This window comes from Scyliorhinus torazame, chromosome 27, assembly GCF_047496885.1.
Source record: "Scyliorhinus torazame isolate Kashiwa2021f chromosome 27, sScyTor2.1, whole genome shotgun sequence".
NCBI lineage: Eukaryota > Metazoa > Chordata > Chondrichthyes > Carcharhiniformes > Scyliorhinidae > Scyliorhinus > Scyliorhinus torazame.
In genome coordinates, this window is record NC_092733.1 from 42,429,234 (window position 1) to 42,449,547 (window position 20,314).

Here is a 20,314-nt window from a genome sequence, read left to right on the forward strand (position 1 = left end):
CATCTGGCCCCTCGAGCCTGCTCCGCCATTCAGTGAGATCATGGCTGATCTTTTGTGGACTCAGCTCCACTTTCCGGCCCGAACACCATAACCCTTAATCCCTTTATTCTTCAAAAAACTATCTATCTTTATCTTAAAATCCCCACTCTTTGCTTTCTATTAATTAACCAATCCTCTATCCATGCTACTACTTTCCCCTTAATGCCATGCATCTTTATCTTATGCAACAACCTTTTGTGTGGCACCTTGTCAAAGGCTTTCTGGAAATCCAGATATACCACATCCATTGGCTCCCCGTTATCTACCGCACTGTTAATGTCCTCAAAAAATTCCACTAAATTAGTTAGGCACGACCTGCCCTTTATGAACCCATGCTGCGTCTGTCCAATGGGACAATTTCCATCCAGATGCCTCGCTATTTCTTCCTTGATGATAGATTCCAGCATCTTCCCTACTACCGAAGTTAAGCTCACTGGCCTATAATTACCCACTTTCTGCCTACCTCCTTTTTTAAACAGTGGTGTCACGTTTGCTAATTTCCAATCCGCCGGGACCACCCCAGAGTCTAGTGAATTTTGGTAAATTATCACTAGTGCATTTGCAATTTCCCTAGCCATCTCTTTTAGCACTCTGGGATGCATTCCATCAGGGCCAGGAGACTTGTCTACCTTTAGCCCCATTAGCTTGCCCATCACTACGTCCTTGGTGATATCAATCCTCTCAAGGTCCTCACCTGTCATAGCCTCACCTGTCACAGAAGATTGTAGTTTAGTCGGGCAGCATGGTCGGCACGGGCTTGGAGGGCCGAATGGCCTGTTCCTATGCTGTACTTTTCTTTGTTCTTTGTTCTATACCAGTGTTCTTCAAACTTTTTTTCTGGGGACCCATTTTTACCAAACGGCCGACCTGCGCGACCAGCGACGGCCGACCTGCGCGACCCGCGATGGCCGACCTGCGCGACCCGCGACGGCCGACCTGCGTGACCCGCGACGGCCGACCTGCGCGACCCGCGACGGCCGACCTGCGCGACCCGCGACGGCCGACCTGCGCGACCCGCGACGGCCGACCTGCGCGACCCGCGACGGCCGACCTGCGCGACCCGCGACGGCCGACCTGCGCGACCCGCCTCCATCTGTCCAAAGTTCTCCATTTTTTTCCTGTAAAATGTTATCAAATAAAACCCCTCCGAACTTGTAAAATAAAAATAATATGGGTAAAATAAATGAATAAAATGAAGAAACCCCCCCCCCCCCCCCCGCCAAACTTGTAAAACAAAAAAGCTGCGACCGTTTAAAAAAAGAAGCGGCCGCACTGTGCACGCGTGACCGATGATCTGGCACGCAGGCACAGTGCGGCCGCATTTTTTTTACATGTTCGCGGCCGCTTGCAGCCGGCTGCTGTGCGCGGGTTTGCGCGATCGGGAGCGCTGCGGCAGACGGCTCCGCGACACTCCCGACACCTGTCCGCGGGGTCGCGCTCCCGAGTTTGACAATATCTGTTCTATACCTTGAAATGTTTCATTAAATCACCCCTTTAACCGTCTAAATTCATTTGAATGCAACCATATCCCCTTACGCTACACGCCATCGGTTAACCCAACCCCATTCTGAAGCTGCACCTCTCTCTGAGCTGCGACCCAATTAATTAATTAATTCTGGAAGTAACTGCTGAGAGGCTGCCGTTCCTCTTCCATTGTGTACCAGAGCCTGTCCAACTCGTGCTCCAGCTCCTCAATGGCTTCGATTCCCCGCTGGGTCACTGTCTGTGTGGAGTCTGCACGTTCTCCCCGTGTCTGCGTGGGTTTCCTCCGGGTGCTCCGGTTTCCTCCCACAGTCCAAAGACGTGCAGGTTAGGTGGATTGGTCATACTAAATTGCCCTTCGTGACCAAAAAGGTTAGGAGGGGGTATTGGGTTACGGGGATAGGGTGGAAGTGAGGGCTTAAGTGGGTCGGTGCAGACTCGATGGGCCGAATGGCCTCCTTCTGCACTGTATGTTCTATGTTCTAAGACAGAGGCGCTTGCAGCGGTGCTCACCCAGGACAGTCGTATTGTCCACAAACTCCCCAGAGACACCCACCAGCCCTGCCGTACCTTCCTCGAGATTTATTTATGGACCATTGTTTTTATTCTCGCTTTTTAAAAAAGTTCCCACTAAGTGCCAAAACACGGAACAAAGTTTTGAATACTGCCGTCTGGCTTCCCTAAACCATTGCAAGTGTTGGAGATGGAAAGGAGCGTCAGGTTCCCCCTTTTTACAAGTTATACAAATGGCTTCGACGAGGGGAGTGAAGGAATGGTCGCTAAATTTGCTGATGACACAAAGATGGGTAGGAAAGTATGGTGTGAAGCGGACGTGAGGAGGTTGCAGACTGATTTAGCTAGGTCAAGTGACTGGGCAGAAATCTGGCAGACGGCACATACTGTGGGGAAATGTCAGGTTGTCCACTCTGGCAGGAAGGCGGGAATCATTGAAACGGAGAACGAGTGCAGGATTCCGAGACACAGTGGGATTGAGGTGTTCCTGTGCCTGAGTCCTGAAGGTTAGTGTGCTGGTGCAGCAAGGCTAATGGAATGCTGTCCTTAGTCACGGAGAGGAATTGAACATAAAAATAAGGAGGTTATGCTTCAGTTACACAGGGCGTTGGTGAGACCACATCTGGGACACTGGGTGCAGTTTGTGTCTCCTTATTTGGGGAGGGTGTAAATGTGTTGGAGGCGGTTCAGAGCAGGTTTACCAGACTGACCTGGAATGAGCGGGTTGTGTGATGAGGAAAGGTCGGAGAGACTGGGCTGGTTTCCCCCGGAGTTTAGAAGAGTGGGGGGGGGGGGGGGGGCGGCGGCTCGATTGAAGTTTAGCGGATCCTGAGCGGTCTCGACAAGGTGGGGGTGGAAAGGATTGTGGGTAAGTCCAGGACCAGGGGCCTCTATTTTAAAATTAGGGGGTCGCCCTTTCAGCACAGAGGTGAGGAGAATATTTATCTCTGAGGGTTGTTTGGAACTCTGGGTGGGGGGTCACTGAATATCTTTAAGGTGGAGGTAGAGAGATTCCCGTTGGACCAAAGGGGTCTGAGGTCATCGGGGTTGGATGGGGAATGCGGGAGTCGAAGATCCGCCATGATCTTATTGAATGGCGGAACAGGCTCGAGGGGGCGAATGGCTGATTCCTCCTATTTCACCTGTTCCGCACTGAATTTCTGCATTCCCCAAATTCTCAACTTGCCACTTAGTTCATGATCGAGTCAACTCAGGTTGAGATCTCTGGGTCATCTCTGTGCCCCGGTTACAATGCCCTGGCACCAGGCAGGCAGCTGGGGTGGCAAATGCCACCTTCGATCAGCCAATGGTGCTCCTCCCGGAGAGGGAGATCGTCACTGCAAGTGCCCTGGGACCCCACACTGGCATTCCATTCCCTGGTGAGGAACCAAATTCATCCAAAGGAAAATACGCAATGTTTAATTTTTCAGCTCGTGGAATTGACGCTGGGCGGCGGAGGCGAGTGGGGCGGCCGCATGTGGTGCCCTCACAGCCGAGGGGGCCCGCGTGTGGTACCCTCACAGCCGAGGGGAGTGGGTGGGCCGCGTGAGGTACCCTCACAGCCGAGGGGAGTGGGTGGGCCGCGTGTGGTACCCTCACAGCCGAGGGGAGAGGGTGGGCCGCAGGAAGTGCCCTCACAGCCGAGGGGAGTGGGTGGTCCGCGTGAGGTGCCGTCACAGCCGAGGGGAGAGGGTTGGCCGTGTGTGGTACCCTCACAGCCAAGGGGGGCCGCGTGTGGTACCCTCACAGCCGAGGGGGGCCGCGTGTGGTACCCTCACAGCCGAGGGGAGTGGGGGGACCGCGTGAGGTACCCTCACAGCCGAGGGGAGAGGGTTGGCCGTGTGAGGTACCCTCACAGCCGAGGGGAGAGGGTGGGCCGCAGGAAGTGCCCTCACAGCCGAGGGGAGTGGGTGGTCCGCGTGAGGTGCCGTCACAGCCGAGGGGAGTGGGTGGGCCGCGTGAGGTACCCTCACAGCCGAGGGGAGTGGGTGGGCCGCAGGAGGTGCCCTCTCAGCCAAGGGGAGTGGGTGGGCTGCGTGAGGTACCCTCACAGCCGAGGGGGGCCGCGTGAGGTACCCTCACAGCCGAGGGGAGTGAGTGGGCCGCAGGAAGTGCCCTCACAGCCGAGGGGAGTGGGGGGGCCGCGTGAGGTACCCTCACAGCCGAGGGGAGTGGAGGGGCCGCGTGCGGTACCCTCACAGCCGAGGGGAGTGGGGGGGCCGCGTGCGGTATCCTCACAGCTGAGGGGAGTGGGGGGGGCCGCGTGAGGTACCCTCACAGCCGAGGGGAGTGGGGGGGCCGCGTGAGGTACCCTCACAGCCGAGGGGAGTGGGGGGGCCGCGTGAGGTACCCTCACACCCGAGGGGAGTGGGTGGGCCGCGTGAGGTACCCTCCTTCATGCCGCAAAGTTGAAAAGGTTTGTTCAATCGTGACCCCTTGAATACGATTAAATACAAAGAACAAAGAAAAGTACAGAAGAGAAAATGCTGGAAAATCTCAGCAGGTCCGGCAGGATCTGTAGGGAGAGAAAAGAGCGAACGTTTCGAGTCCGATGACTCTTGGTCAAAGTTTGAGCAGTCGCTCTGGACCCAGAGGGAGCTGACGGCTCTCACGGTCAATGTTGTGTGCACCATCAGCTTGGTAAAGATCTAAACCTCACCATACTTAAAGCATGATTCTTCTAAAGTAGCGTATTTATATCGTGGCCAGCGATTTTCAGTCTTGAAGCACTGTGCATTAGGGCATTTAATTTTTTCAAAATTTGTTTCTGGGATTCAGTCGTCCGTTTCTGTCGAGGGCACCGTTTTTCTGCTTAACCCCCTGACTGTCCTTGAGAAGGTGCTGCAGAATCGCCTGCTGGAACTGCGGCAGTCCAAGTTGATTTGAATAATGGGACGTAATGGGAATAATCGAAACGCAGAGCCGGAGAAAGATTCAGCGGTCCACCTGGCTGCTCGCAGATTGTCTCAGTATTTCGGTGTCAAGTATCTATTCTCCGTCGACCCTGTCACCGATCCCCGGATATATGCAGCCTAAACTCTGTTGTCGAATACCCTTTCAGGGGACGTATTATGGCTGAGAGAGGCGAAGGGGGGGGTAGAATGGCCTGGTTGTTTGTAAAATGCATTCTTGCTCCTCGTGACGTGAAAAGCCGTTGATTTTACTTTTGTTTTTATCCCAAAGGACCGGAAGATGCTGTCTACTGCTCAACAGATGCTGCAGGACAGCAAAACCAAAATTGAAGTCATCCGCATGCAGGTCCGGAAAGCGGTGCAGGCGGACGAGTTACATCTGGAGGTTGAGGACGGGCAAGGTAAGTGTTGGCGAGAGGAAGTTGTGCCCATGGTAGATGCTGGGTGTGTCCCGGGAATGCGCAATTCCCATAGTTTCTCACCTTCCCAGAGCACGAGTGAAATGGAAGATCATTTCCCCCCCCCCCGCCCCCCAATTTGTCCAATTACGGGAGGGTTTAGCGTGGCCAATTCACCTACCCTGCTGTTTATGGGCCAGGGTTTAGAGAACCCCAAAGTGTATCATGGAGTTCACCTGACCCACAACTTTTAATAGATTGTGGTTATGGGGAGCACACCGGTGTGATGTAGCAGAGCTAAGGTGTGATGTAACGGAGCTAAGATGTGATGTAACGGAGCTAAGGTGTGATGTAACGGAGCTAAGGTGTGATGTAACGGAGCTAAGGTGTGATGTAACGGAGCTAAGATGTGATGTAACGGAGCTAAGATGTGATGTAACGGAGCTAAGGTGTGATGTAACGGAGCTAAGGTGTGATGTAACGGAGCTAAGATGTGATGTAACGGAGCTAAGGTGTGATGTAACGGAGCTAAGGTGTGATGTAGCAGAGCTAAGGTGTGATGTAACGGAGCTAAGATGTGATGTAGCGGAGCTAAGGTGTGATGTAGCAGAGCTAAGGTGTGATGTAACGGAGCTAAGATGTGATGTAACGGAGCTAAGGTGTGATGTAGCAGAGCTAAGGTGTGATGTAACGGAGCTAAGATGTGATGTAACGGAGCTAAGGTGTGATGTAACGAAGCTAAGAGTATTTTTCAACCAAAAACAATGTTCATTCTATGAATCTATTAACATTTTTAAACGCACACAGTAAACCATCAGCTAAAATACTCCCCCCAAAGAATACAGTACTCTATAATACAGTACTCTATAATACAGTACTCTATAATACAGTACTCTATAATACAGTACTCTGTAATACAGTACTCTATAATACAGTACTCTATAATACAGTACTCTGTAATACAGTACTCTGTAATAACCCTTAATCTTTCCTCGCAACATCCATAAGACAAAAGATCCTTTTTAACCCAGAGATCAGGTTTAAATTCACTACTGAGAGCAGGTATCACTTTGAAATCCTCAAATGATCTGGGGACAGTCTTTAGATTGCAGAGAGAGATCCTTATCTAGCTGCTGGCTTTTCCTGCAGCTATCCAGCTCTCAAAACGAAACTAAACCCTGTAGCTGCCTGCTCAAAAACAAAAGTAAAAGACAAACAGCCCAGCTCCACCCACTCTCTGACATCACTGCAGCTGTCTGACAAACACCCATTTCTTAAAGGTACACCCACTACAGCTATTTGCTAAACACCCATTTCTTAAAGTTCTCGCACATGACACCTGCACATCTTGGTGTTGTGGGAGTAAAACCCACACAGACACGGGGAGAATGTGAAAGCTCCACACGCACAGTGGCCCAGGGTAAGGATCGAACCTGGGTCCTCGGTGCCGCGAGGCAACAGTGCTAACCACTGTGCTCCCCGTGCCGCCCTTCCTGCTCAGTGTTGACGAGAAACTAAAAGCTCGCGGTGAAATGGCGGGTCCGACAATTGCCTGAGTGATTTCTCCATTGGACAGAGGAATCCTGCATTCGGATCGCTGTGTTTTCCATCAGAGGTCTGTTCAAGAGTCGCTTAAATATCCCGAATGACTCTGACTCCACCACCTCTGCTGGCAGTGCATTCCTCACACCCACCACTCTCTGTGTAAAGAACCTCTGACATCTCCCCTGTACCTTCCTCCAATCACCTTCAAATGATGTCCCCTCGTGACAGCCATTTCCGCCCTGGGGAAAAGTCTCTGGCTATCCACTCTATCCATGCCTCTCATCACCTTGTACACCTCTCTGTCTTCTTCGCTCCAGTGGGAAAAGCCCTAGCTCCCTCAACCTCTCTTCATAAGACATGTCCTCCAGTCCAGGCAGCATCTTGAGAAATCCCCTCTGCTCCCTCTCCAAAACATCCACATCCTTCCTATAATGAGGCGACCAGAACTGGTCACAATATTCCAAGTGTGGTCTAACCAGGGTTTTACAAAGCTGCAGCAAAACCTCACGGCTCTTAAACTCAATCCCCCCATTAATGAAAGCCAACACACCATACGCCTTCTTAACAACCCTATCAACCTGGGTGGCAACTTTGAGGGATCTATGCACGTGGACCCCAAGATCCCTCTGTTCCTCCACACTTCCAAGAATCCTGCCTTTAACCCTGTATTCAGCATTCAAATTCGACCTTTCAAAATGAATCACTTCACATTTATCAAGGTTGAACTCCATCTGCCACTTCTCAGCCCAGCTCTGCATCCTGTCAATGTCCTGTTGTAACCTGTAACAACCCTCAACACTATCTACAACACCCCCAACCTTCATGTCATCGCAAACTTACTAACCCACCCTTCCACTTCCTCATCCAAGTCATTTATAAAAACCACAAAGAGCAGAGGACCCAGAACAGATCCTTGCGGGACACCACTGGTCACCGACCGCCAGGCGGAATACTTTCCATCCACTACCACTCACTGTCTTCTTTCGGCCAGCCAATTCTGTATCCAGACAGCCAAATTTCCCTGTATCCCATGCCCCCTAACTTTCTGAATGAGCCTACCATGGGAAACCTTACCAAATGACTTACTGAAATCCATATACACCACATCCACTGCCTGACCTTCATCAATGTGTCTTGTCACATCCTCAAAGAATTCAATGAGGCTTGTGAGGCATGACCTGCTGCTCAGATGTTGAGTCTTGTCCATTTACTTAATGATTGCCAGTGTTGGGTGGACGTGGAGCAATGCCTGATGATGAGGTGTACTGACATTCATTCAGAGTACCTCGAATCATGCAGTATGCATCGGGCGACTCCTGATTGTTGATTTAGCAGTGTCAACAACAGCGCCTTGCATTTATATAGCGCCTTAACTTAATATAACACCCCCACCCTCCAAAGGCACTTCGTAACTGCGTTACAAAGCATCATTTGACACTGAGCCTCACAGGGAGCTCGCCTAAGCAGATGACCAAATGCTTGGTCAGAGAGGTATGTTTAACAGAACGTAGAGGGGGGAATTCCAGGGTCCATGGTGGAACAGCTTGGGGCAGCACGGTGGTACAGTAGTTAGCACCGCTGCCTCACCAGGGACCCGGGTTCAATTCCAACCTTGGGTGACTGTGCGGAGTCTGCACGTTCTCCCCGTGTCTGCGTGGGTTTCCTCCGGGTGCTCCGGTTTCCTCCCACAGTCCAAAGATGTGCAGGTTGGGTGGATTGGCCATGATAAATTGCCCCTTAGGGGGAGGTTGGGCCTAGGTAGGGTGGTCTTTCAATGGGTCGGTGCATACTCGATGGGCCGAAAGGCCTTTTTCTGTACTGTAGGGATTTAAAAAAAAAAAAATCAGGGAGGCTCAGGGAGTTGGGATTGGAGGAGCGCAAAGATCACAAGAGTGTGAGGTTGGAGGAGATTACAGAGCTCGGGAAGAGGGGGCAACGTGATAGAGAGATTTTGAAAAACCAGGCTGAGAATTTTAAATCGAGGCCTCTCTGGGAGCCAGTGTGGATCACGGGTGGTTGTGGGTATGGCGTCTTTAATACATTCATGGCTTTGCTGGGATGGGCAGCATTTAGTGTCCATCCCTAATTGCCCTTGAGAAGCTGGTGGTGAGCTGCCTTTTATAGCCCATGGACACACAGGGGAGGAGCACCGCTCCTACCTGAAGAAGGACTAAATCTACTTTCGAAACGTTTGCATGTGTTAACACGGGACCTTTTTCTCCCTTCATTTTAAAGGGAAACCAGGACTCAGCCTCCTCGAGCTGAGAATCGAGGAGTTGCGGCATCACTTTCGAGTGGAACATGCCGTGTCGGAGGGGGCGAAAAACGTTCTCCGCCTGCTGGGATCGGGGAAGCTTCACGATAAGAAAGCTCTGTCTGAGGTAAGCAATCAGAATGTTACCTGGAATCAACCGCCCCGCTTGCCGATGGCTGGGCCGTTGCTGGGCAACAGCTTCACCTTTGGCGCTCGTGTGGTCAACTTAAATTTGAACTTAAATTTCATCAGAACCTGTCCATGAAATTATCACTTTGTTTGTCCGTTTAGTGTGGCCAATTTAATAGATTGTCCAATATTCCCTTCTGTTTACCTTTGAACCCTCGGCACGTACTGCGGAAGGTAAGTATGCGTCTGACGTCAAAATTGGGTTAAGAAAAAGGCAAGGTGGTTGGCTGGCTGAATCAGTGGAAATACTTGTACAAGTTAAAGGCACCTTAACACTCAACTGTACAGAGCTGGACTGAGCTGAGGAAAATGAAGGCTGCTCATGATCAGCTAAGAGTCGTCCAGAAGGGGGGATCATAGAGAGCGGTGGACATAACGGGAGCATTCTTAGAGTAGAGAAATGTGAACGACTGTATTGCCCATTGGTGGGTGTTCAAGGTCAGGGAGTAAAGGACTCGCTGGTTTAATGGGAATTTGAACCGAGGTCTTCTGAAGGTGATCAGCTATTACAATGGGACGATTTATAATAGCAACTATCAATATTTTAAAAAAGTGAATATACTGTTTTATATGGAGCTAAGAAGTTTCCTGAGCAGCCAAGTCTGATGATATTGGGGTTATGGCACAGTTGCGGTCTCCCCATCCATGTATTTTTATAGCGTATTCATGTTTCTTCCCAGCTGGATCAAGGTCACTTTAAGAGTTCGATCACGTGATGCACTGATGACGTCATTGGCCGTTTGGGATGGCTGACAGTCAGCCTATTCTAGCAGCCTGTGAGAAAGCACCTTTCCAATAAAGCTCTTGCTTGTTTTGTACTTTCATGGTCTGGGGTTGGATTTGGGTTTACTGTCCCGTGCACCGAGGTACAGTGAAAGTATTGTTCTGTGTACGGTCCAGGCAGATCGTTCCATACATGAAAAACATCGGACAAATGATAAATACACAATGTAAATACATAGACATTGGGTGAAGTATACGGAATGTAGTACTACTCCGTAGAGAAGATGCCCTCTGGCCATGAATGCTAACATTGCATTTGCCTTCCTAACTGCCGACTGAACCTGCACATTAACCTAAGACAATCTTGAACTTGGATTCCTAAGTCCCTTTGTGCTTCTGATTTCCGAAATCTTTCCCCATTTAGAAAATAGTCTATGTCTCTGTTCTTTCTACCAAATTTCATAACCTCACACTTTTCCACATTGTATTTCATTTGCCACTTCTTTGCCCACTCTCCCAGCCTGTCCGAATCCTTCTGTAACCCCCCTGTTTCCTCAACACAACCTGTCCCTCTACAGATCTTTGTATCATCTGCAAACTTAGCAACAGCGCCTTCAGTTCCTCCTTATCATTAATGTATGTTGTGAAAAGTTGTGGTCCCAGCACTGACACCTGAGGCACATCCTCTGGTGACCCCTAGTCACCGGCTGCCATCCTGAAAAAGACCCCTTTATCCCCACTCTCTGCCTTCTTACTAAAACCTCTGACAATATTTCCTCTCATTCCCCTCTCTCTAAATATAATGTCCCTCACGCTGTTTTTGTTTTAATGCTGTCCGTGCCTTCTCCATCAGGCCTGCCAGGTATCGGAAATGTGCTCGCTGAGGATGTGGTACTTTCAGGAAGTTGTTGAACTTGAGAGCAAATTGTAGCAATGGTGACCCAGTGATGCCAGTTTCAGCTGTCTGAATAGAGGAAGTACGACGCTGAATTTGGGCGCCTCTCAATTGCAGCTGTGATGTTGCAAGGGGGTCGGGCGATGGTGTAGGTGGGGCTTCGAGGCAACGTAAAAATCAGAAGACCAAGTCGACTCAATAAACACTTTATTGATTAACACACGAAGGCCGACTTCTTCTTTGTCTTCCTCTGGGGTTCCTGGGTTTCTGGAGTTCTGTGAACACAAGCATAATTTCTGTTATTATCTTGCTTATAGAATCATAGAAGTTTACAGCATTGAAACAGGCCCTTCGGCCCAACCAGTCCATGCCGCCCAGTTTTTACCATTAAGCTAGTCCCAGTTGCCCGCACTTGGCCCATAACCCTCTATACCCATCTTACCCATGTAACTATCTAAATGATTTTTAAAAGACACAATTGTACCCACCTCTACTACTACCTCTGGCAGCCCATTCCAGACACTCACTACCCTCTGAGTGAAGAAATTGCCCCTCTGGGCCCTTCTGAATCTCTCCCCTCTCACCTTAAACCTATGCCCTCTAGTTTTAGACTCCCCTACCTTTGGGAAAAGATGTTGACTATCTACCTTATCTATGCCCCTCATTATTTTATAGACCTCTATAAGATCACCCCTAAGCCTCCTACGCTCCAGGGAAAAAAGTCCCAGTCTATCCAGCCTCTCCTTATAACTCAAACCATCAAGTCCCGGCAACATCCTAGTAAATCTTTTCTGCACTCTTTCTAGTTAATAATATCCTTTCTATAATAGGGTGACCAGAACTGCACACAGTATTCCAAGTGTGGCCGTACCAATGTCTTGTACAACTTCAACAAGACATCCCAACTCCTGTATTCAATGTTCTGACCAATGAAACCAAGCATGCCGAATGCCTTCTTCACCACCCTGTCCACCTGCGACTCCACCTTCAAGGAGCTATGAACCTGTACTCCTAGATCTCTTTGTTCTATAACTCTCCCCAACGCCATACCATTAACTGAGTAGGTCCTGGCCTGATTCGATCTGCCAAAATGCATCACCTCACATTTATCTAAATTAAACGCCATCTGCCATTCGTCGGCCCACTGGCCTAATTGATCAAGATCCCGTTGCAATCCTAGATAACCTTCTTCACTATCCACTGTGCCACCAATCTTGATGTCATCTGCAAACTTACTAACCATGCCTCCTAAATTCTCATCCAAATCATTAATATAAATCACAAATAACAGTGGACCCAGCACCGATCCCTGAGGCACACCACTGGTCACAGGCCTCCAGTTTGAAAAACAACCCTCTACAACCACCCTCTGCCTTCTGTCGTCCAGCCAATTTTGAATCCAATTGGCAACCTCACCCTGGATCCCGTGAGCTTTAACCTTCTGCAACAACCTACCATGCGGTACCTTGTCAAAGGCTTTGCTAAAGTCCATGTAGACAACGTCTACTGCACTGCCCTCATCTACCTTCTTGGTCACCCCCTCAAAAAACTCAATCAAATTTGTGAGACATGATTTTCCACGCACAAAGCCATTTAAGATCTCGTTTGTCTGTCTGTCTGTCCTTGGTTGCCAATTTCCCTTTTTAATTGGTCACCATCTGTGACTCCCTCATTTAAAAAAAATTTTTTTAAAACCAAATGTTGGGACAAGACATCTAAGAAAAATGCTGCGGTACTGCGAGCCGTCTCGCAGCCTGTGTGATTTACCATCCCAGTGTTTGAGGATGTAAATAGCAGAGGGAAGCAACCTAAGGGTTGCTAAAATTGAACCAAACAAAAGAATTTTGAACGTAACGAGCCAAAATGGGGTGCGTATGGGCCGCGGCGGGTAAGAAATGGGTGGAATCCCCGGGTAGGACGGTGATCAATGCCGTATGTGCTCTACCCGACTGTAGCTGACCAGAGGGGGGCTCCTCAAGCAGGGCGGGGACCAATGCCGTTTCTCCACTGCCTAAGCAACCGGCAAGAATGGGTAAGAATGTGGTCGTCGTGGGGGGCTGCCTCTCGAATTAGGAGAGCAACTATGAGTCGGGTTCTGTCGACAGACTAGTTCCTCTGAACTAATGGGCAGCACGGTAGCCTTGTGGTTAGCACAATTGCTTCACAGCTACAGGGTCCCAGGTTTGATTCCGGCTTGGGTCACTGTCTGTGCGGAGTCTGCACATCCTCCCCGTGTGTGCGTGGGTTTCCTCCGGGTGCTCCGGTTTCTTCCCACAGTCCAAAGATGTGCATGTTAGGTGGATTGGCCGTGATAAATTGCCCTTAGTGTCAAAATGGTCCTTAGTGTTGTGTGGGGTTACTGGGTTATGGGGATAGGGTGGAGGTGTTGACCTTGGGTAGGGTGCTCTTTCCAAGAGCCGGTGCAGACTCGATGGGCCGAATGGCCTCCTTCTGCACTGTAAATTCTATGATTCTATGATGATGATGATTGTCTGGGACAAACTTGTACCTTTAACAAGGTTCTGGTGACAAACTAGTTCCTCTGAACTATTGGACAAACATGTTCCATTAACAGCCGGGGGGCGTGAAAGGAGTGTTGACGTGGGGCCGTGAAAAAACTTTCTGACTTTACACACAACACTTAACGCTAACACTAACGAACAAACATTCTCCAAACATGGTGCAGGTTCCATCAGAAAGGACACCGTATCTCTTCGTCGGTTCCTTTTTTCTCCATCATCTGGACACCTCACTGCTCAATAGCGAACAGGGTCGCAAAGGGATTCATTTGGTGGGAGTCAGACTCTATGTCATCATCTTCACAGTGAAAACAGCGCTGGAGCTGAGTGAGCCGGGACATTGAAAACAGCGCGGGAGCTGAGTGAGCCGGGACAGTGAAAACAGCGCGAGAGGTGAGTGAGCCGGGACAGTGAAAACAGCGCGGGAGGTGAGTGAGCCGGGACATTGAAAACAGCGCGAGTGGAGAGTGAGCCGGGACAGTGAAAACAGCGCGGGAGGAGAGTGAGCCGGGACATTGAAAACAGCACGGGAGCTGAGTGAGCCGGGACAGTGAAAACAGCGCGGGAGGAGAGAGAGCCGGGACATTGAAAACAGCGCGGGAGCTGAGTGAGCCGGGACATTGAAAACAGCGCGGGAGCTGAGTGAGCCGGGACAGTGAAAACAGCGCGGGAGGAGAGTGAGCCGGGACATTGAAAACAGCGCGGGAGCTGAGTGAGCCGGGACAGTGAAAACAGCGCGGGAGGAGAGAGAGCCGGGACAGTGAAAACAGCGCGGGAGGAGAGAGAGCCGGGACAGTGAAAACAGCGCGGGAGGTGAGTGAGCCGGGACAGTGAAAACAGCGCGGGAGGTGAGTGAGCCGGGACAGTGAAAACAGCGCGGGAGGTGAGTGAGCCGGGACAGTGAAAACAGCGCGGGAGCTGAGTGAGCCGGGACAGTGAAAACAGCGCGGGAGGTGAGTGAGCCGGGACAGTGAAAACAGCGCGGGAGGTGAGTGAGCCGGGACAGTGAAAACAGCGCGGGAGGTGAGTGAGCCGGAACATTGAAAACAGCACGGGAGGTGAGTGAGCCGGGACAGTGAAAACAGCGCGGGAGGAGAGAGAGCCGGGACAGTGAAAACAGCACGGGAGCTGAGTAAGCCGGGACAGTGAAAACAGCGCGGGAGGTGAGTGAGCCGGGACAGTGAAAACAGCGCCGGAGGAGAGAGAGCCGGGACAGTGAAAACAGCACGGGAGGTGAGTGAGCCGGGACATTGAAAACAGCGCGGGAGCTCAGTGAGCCGGGACAGTGAAAACAGCGTGGGAGGAGAGTGAGCCGGGAGAGTGAAAACAGTGCGGGAGGTGAGTGAGCCGGGACAGTGAAAACAGCGCGGGAGGAGAGTGAGCCGGGACAGTGAAAACAGTGCGGGAGGAGGGAGAGCCGGGACAGTGAAAACAGCGCGGGAGGTGAGTGAGCCGGGACATTGAAAACAGCGCGGGAGGAGGGAGAGCCGGGACAGTGAAAACAGAGCGGGAGGTGAGTGAGCCGGGATGGTGAAAACAGCGCGAGAGGTGAGTGAGCTGGGACAGTGAAAACAGTGCGGGAGGTGAGTGAGCCGGGACAGTGAAAACAGCGGGAGAGGAGAGAGAGCCGGGACATTGAAAACAGCGCGAGAGGTGAGTGAGCCGGGACATTGAAAACAGCACGGGAGGTGAGTGAGCCGGGACAGTGAAAACAGCGCGAGAGGTGAGTGAGCCGGGACATTGAAAACAGCACGGGAGGTGAGTGAGCCGGGACAGTGAAAACAGCGCGAGAGGTGAGTGAGCCGGGACAGTGAAAACAGAGCGGGAGGAGAGTGAGCCGGGACATTGAAAACAGCGCGAGAGGTGAGTGAGCCAGGACAGTGAAAACAGCGCGGGAGGAGAGTGAGCCGGGACAGTGAAAACAGCGCGGGAGCTGAGTGAGCCTGGACATTGAAAACAGCGCGGGAGCTGAGTCAGCCGGGACATTGAAAACAGCGCGGGAGGAGAGTGAGCCGGGAAATTGAAAACAGCGCGGGAGGAGAGTGAGCCGGGACAGTGAAAACAGCGCGGGAGCTGAGTAAGCCGGGACAGTGAAAACAGCGCGGGAGGAGAGTGAGCCGGGACAGTGAAAACAGCGCGGGAGCTGAGTAAGCCGGGACAGTGAAAACAGCGCGGGAGGAGAGTGAGCCGGGACAGTGAAAACAGCGCGGGAGGAGAGAGAGCCGGGACAGTGAAAACAGCGCGGGAGGAGAGAGAGTCGGGACAGTGAAAACAGCGCGGGAGGTGAGTGAGCCGGGACAGTGAAAACAGCGCGGGAGGTGAGTGAGCCGGGACAGTGAAAACAGCGCGGGAGGTGAGTGAGCCGGGACATTGAAAACAGCGCGGGAGGTGAGTGAGCCGGGACAGTGAAAACAGCGCGGGAGGTGAGTGAGCCGGGACATTGAAAACAGCGCGGGAGCTCAGTGAGCCGGGACAGTGAAAACAGCGCGGGAGGAGAGTGAGCCGGGAGAGTGAAAACAGCGCGAGAGGTGAGTGAGCCGGGACATTGAAAACAGTGCGGGAGGTGAGTGAGCCGGGACAGTGAAAACAGTGCGGGAGGTGAGTGAGCCGGGACAGTGAAAACAGCGCGAGAGGAGAGAGAGCCGGGACATTGAAAACAGCGCGAGAGGTGAGTGAGCCGGGACAGTGAAAACAGCGCGGGAGGTGAGTGAGCCGGGACATTGAAAACAGCGCGGGAGCTCAGTGAGCCGGGACATTGAAAACAGCGCGAGAGGTGAGTGAGCCGGGAAATTGAAAACAGCGCGAGAGGAGAGTGAGCCGGGACATTGAAAACAGCGCGAGAGGAGAGTGAGCCGGGACAGTGAAAACAGCGCGGGAGGAGAGTGAGCCGGGACATTGAAAACAGCGCGAGAGCTGAGTGAGCTGGGACATTGAAAACAGCACGGGAGGTGAGTGAGCCGGGACAGTGAAAACAGCGCGAGAGGTGAGTGAGCCGGGACAGTGAAAACAGAGCGGGAGGAGAGTGAGCCGGGAGATTGAAAACAGCGCGAGAGGTGAGTGAGCCGGGACAGTGAAAACAGCGCGGGAGGTGAGTGAGCCGGGACAGTGAAAACAGCGCGGGAGCTGAGTGAGCCGGGACATTGAAAACAGCGCGGGAGCTGAGTGAGCCGGGACATTGAAAACAGCGCGGGAGCTGAGTGAGCCGGGACAGTGAAAACAGTGCGGGAGGTGAGTGAGCCGGGACAGTGAAAACAGCGCGGGAGGTGAGTGAGCCGGGACAGTGAAAACAGCACGGGAGGAGAGTGAGCCGGGACAGTGAAAACAGCGCGAGAGGTGAGTGAGCCGGGACAGAGAAAACAGCGCGGGAGGAGAGTGAGCCGGGAAATTGAAAACAGCGCGGGAGGAGAGAGAGCCGGGACATTGAAAACAGCGCGGGAGCTGAGTGAGCCGGGACAGTGAAAACAGCGCGAGAGGTGAGTGAGCCGGGACATTGAAAACAGCGCGGGAGCTGAGTGAGCCGGGACAGTGAAAACAGCGCGGGAGGTGAGTGAGCCGGGACAGTGAAAACAGCGCGGGAGGTGAGTGAGCCGGGACATTAAAAACAGCGCGGGAGCTGAGTGAGCCGGGACAGTGAAAACAGCGCGGGAGGTGAGTGAGCCGGGACATTGAAAACAGCGCGGGAGGTGAGTGAGCCGGGACAGTGAAAACAGCGCGGGAGGTGAGTGAGCCGGGACATTGAAAACAGCGCGGGAGCTCAGTGAGCCGGGACAGTGAAAACAGCGCGGGAGGAGAGTGAGCCGGGAGAGTGAAAACAGCGCGGGAGGAGAGTGAGCCGGGAGAGTGAAAACAGCGCGAGAGGTGAGTGAGCCGGGACATTGAAAACAGTGCGGGAGGTGAGTGAGCCGGGACAGTGAAAACAGCGCGGGAGGAGAGTGAGCCGGGACAGTGAAAACAGTGCGGGAGGTGAGTGAGCCGGGACAGTGAAAACAGCGCGAGAGGAGAGAGAGCCGGGACATTGAAAACAGCGCGAGAGGTGAGTGAGCCGGGACATTGAAAACAGCGCGAGAGGTGAGTGAGCCGGGACATTGAAAACAGCACGGGAGGTGAGTGAGCCGGGACAGTGAAAACAGCGCGAGAGGTGAGTGAGCCGGGACAGTGAAAACAGAGCGGGAGGAGAGTGAGCCGGGACATTGAAAACAGCGCGAGAGGTGAGTGAGCCGGGACAGTGAAAACAGCGCGGGAGGTGAGTGAGCCGGGACAGTGAAAACAGCGCGGGAGCTGAGTGAGCCGGGACATTGAAAACAGCGCGGGAGCTGAGTGAGCCGGGACAGTGAAAACAGTGCGGGAGGTGAGTGAGCCGGGACAGTGAAAACAGCGCGGGAGGTGAGTGAGCCGGGACAGTGAAAACAGCGCGGGAGCTGAGTGAGCCGGGACATTGAAAACAGCGCGGGAGCTGAGTGAGCCGGGACAGTGAAAACAGTGCGGGAGGTGAGTGAGCCGGGACAGTGAAAACAGCGCGGGAGGTGAGTGAGCCGGGACAGTGAAAACAGCACGGGAGGAGAGTGAGCCGGGACAGTGAAAACAGCGCGAGAGGTGAGTGAGCCGGGACAGAGAAAACAGCGCGGGAGGAGAGTGAGCCGGGAAATTGAAAACAGCGCGGGAGGTGAGTGAGCCGGGAAATTGAAAACAGCGCGGGAGGAGAGAGAGCCGGGACATTGAAAACAGCGCGGGAGCTGAGTGAGCCGGGACAGTGAAAACAGCGCGAGAGGTGAGTGAGCCGGGACAGCGAAAACAGCGCGGGAGGAGAGTGAGCCGGGACATTGAAAACAGCACGGGAGCTGAGTGAGCCGGGACATTGAAAACAGCGCGGGAGCTGAGGGAGCCGGGACATTGAAAACAGCGCGGGAGCTGAGTGAGCCGGGACATTGAAAACAGCGCGGGAGGTGAGTGAGCCGGGACAGTGAAAACAGTGCGGGAGGTGAGTGAGCCAGGACATTGAAAACAGCGCGGGAGGTGAGTGAGCCGGGACAGTGAAAACAGTGCGGGAGGTGAGTGAGCCGGGACAGTGAAAACAGCGCGAGAGGTGAGTGAGCCGGGACAGTGAAAACAGTGCGGGAGGTGAGTGAGCCGGGACAGTGAAAACAGCGCGAGAGGTGAGTGAGCTGGGACAGTGAAAACAGCGCGGGAGGCGAGTGAGCCGGGAAATTGAAAACAGCGCGGGAGGAGAGAGAGCCGGGACATTGAAAACAGCGCGAGAGGAGACTGAGCCGGGACATTGAAAACAGCGCGAGAGGAGAGTGAGCCGGCACAGTGAAAACAGCGCGAGAGGAGAGTGAGCCGGGACATTGAAAACAGTGCGGGAGGTGAGTGAGCCGGGACAGTGAAAACAGCGCGAGAGGTGAGTGAGCCGGGACAGTGAAAACAGTGCGGGAGGTGAGTGAGCCGGGACAGTGAAAACAGCGCGAGAGGTGAGTGAACTGGGACAGTGAAAACAGCGCGGGAGGCGAGTGAGCCGGGAAATTGAAAACAGCGCGAGAGGAGAGTGAGCCGGGACATTGAAAACAGCGCGAGAGGAGAGTGAGCCGGGACATTGAAAACAGCGCGGGAGGTGAGTGAGCCGGGACATTGAAAACAGCGCGAGAGGTGAGTGAGCCGGGACAGTGAAAACAGCGCGAGAGGAGAGTGAGCCGGGACATTGAAAACAGCGCGAGAGGTGAGTGAGCCGGGACAGTGAAAACAGCGCGAGAGGAGAGTGAGCCGGGACATTGAAAACAGCGCGGGAGGTGAGTGAGCCGGGACATTGAAAACAGCGCGAGAGGTGAGTGAGCCGGGACATTGAAAACAGCGCGGGAGCTGCGAGTCAGAGTGGAGTTTTTAAAAGATCGCGGCCTAGTTTTGGGAGCCGTTCGGGGGAGGAGGAGCTGTCTCTGTCAGGGAGAGAACCTGAGAACATCTAAGACACTCAGAAGGTAAGAAGGTAAGTAAGTGATTTTTACTCATTTTTACTTTTATACCGTTTTCAAATTGTGTGTGTCGGGGGGAAACTAAAGTGACATCACAGAAAAGCTGTGACCTGAGTGGCTGGTTGGGAATCTACACTAAATTAAAAAAATTAAGCATTGGTAACTAATTAAACATAATTACTTCATTATAATTTAGAGGGGTATCTAAGCCAGAGATCGGAGAGTGCTATATTTAGCTTTCGCATTTCTATTAGAAATCTAGTTTAAAAAATTTTTAAAAAATATTTTAATTTAAATTTTTTTTTTTAATTTTAATTAATTGACGCAATGTCAGTTAGAGGGGTGCAGTGCTCTGACTGTGAGATGTGGCAGGTCCGGGAGGCTTCCAGCGTCCCGGATGGCTTCATCTGCAGAAAGTGCACCCAACTGGAGCTCCTCACAGACTACGTGGTTCGGTTGGAGCAGCAATTGGATGCACTTAGGAGCATGCAGGTGGCGGAAAGCGTCATAGATCGCAGTTATAGAGGTGTGGTCACACCCAAGGTGCAGGCAGAGAAATGGGTGACCACCAGAAAGGGCAGGCAGTCAGTGCAGGAATCCCCTGTGGTTGTCCCCCTCTCGAACAGGTATACCCCTTTGGATACTGTCGGGGGGGATAGCCTATCAGGGGAAAACAGCAGCAGCCAGAGCAGTGGCACCACGGCTGGCTCTGATGTTCAGAAGGGAGGATCAAAGCGCAGAAGAGCAATAGTAATAGGGGACTCTATAGTCAGGGGCACAGATAGGCGCTTCTGTGGACGTGAAAGAGACTCCAGGATGGTATGTTGCCTCCCTGGTGCCAGGGTCCAGGATGTCTCCGAACGGGTAGAGGGTATCCTGAAG

The 20,314-nt window shown here is 52.5% G+C and overlaps 1 protein-coding gene across 1 annotated transcript in view; it reads left to right on the forward strand.

Moving 5' to 3' along the window:
• Positions 1 to 20,314, forward strand: part of pkn1a (protein kinase N1a) — a 352,058-nt gene that overhangs the window by 161,958 nt on the left and 169,786 nt on the right. The window contains exons 4-5 of the mRNA XM_072491284.1: positions 5,218 to 5,347; positions 9,125 to 9,270. Coding sequence (XP_072347385.1) covers positions 5,218 to 5,347; positions 9,125 to 9,270 — 276 coding nt within the window. The remainder of the gene's footprint in view (positions 1 to 5,217; positions 5,348 to 9,124; positions 9,271 to 20,314) is intronic.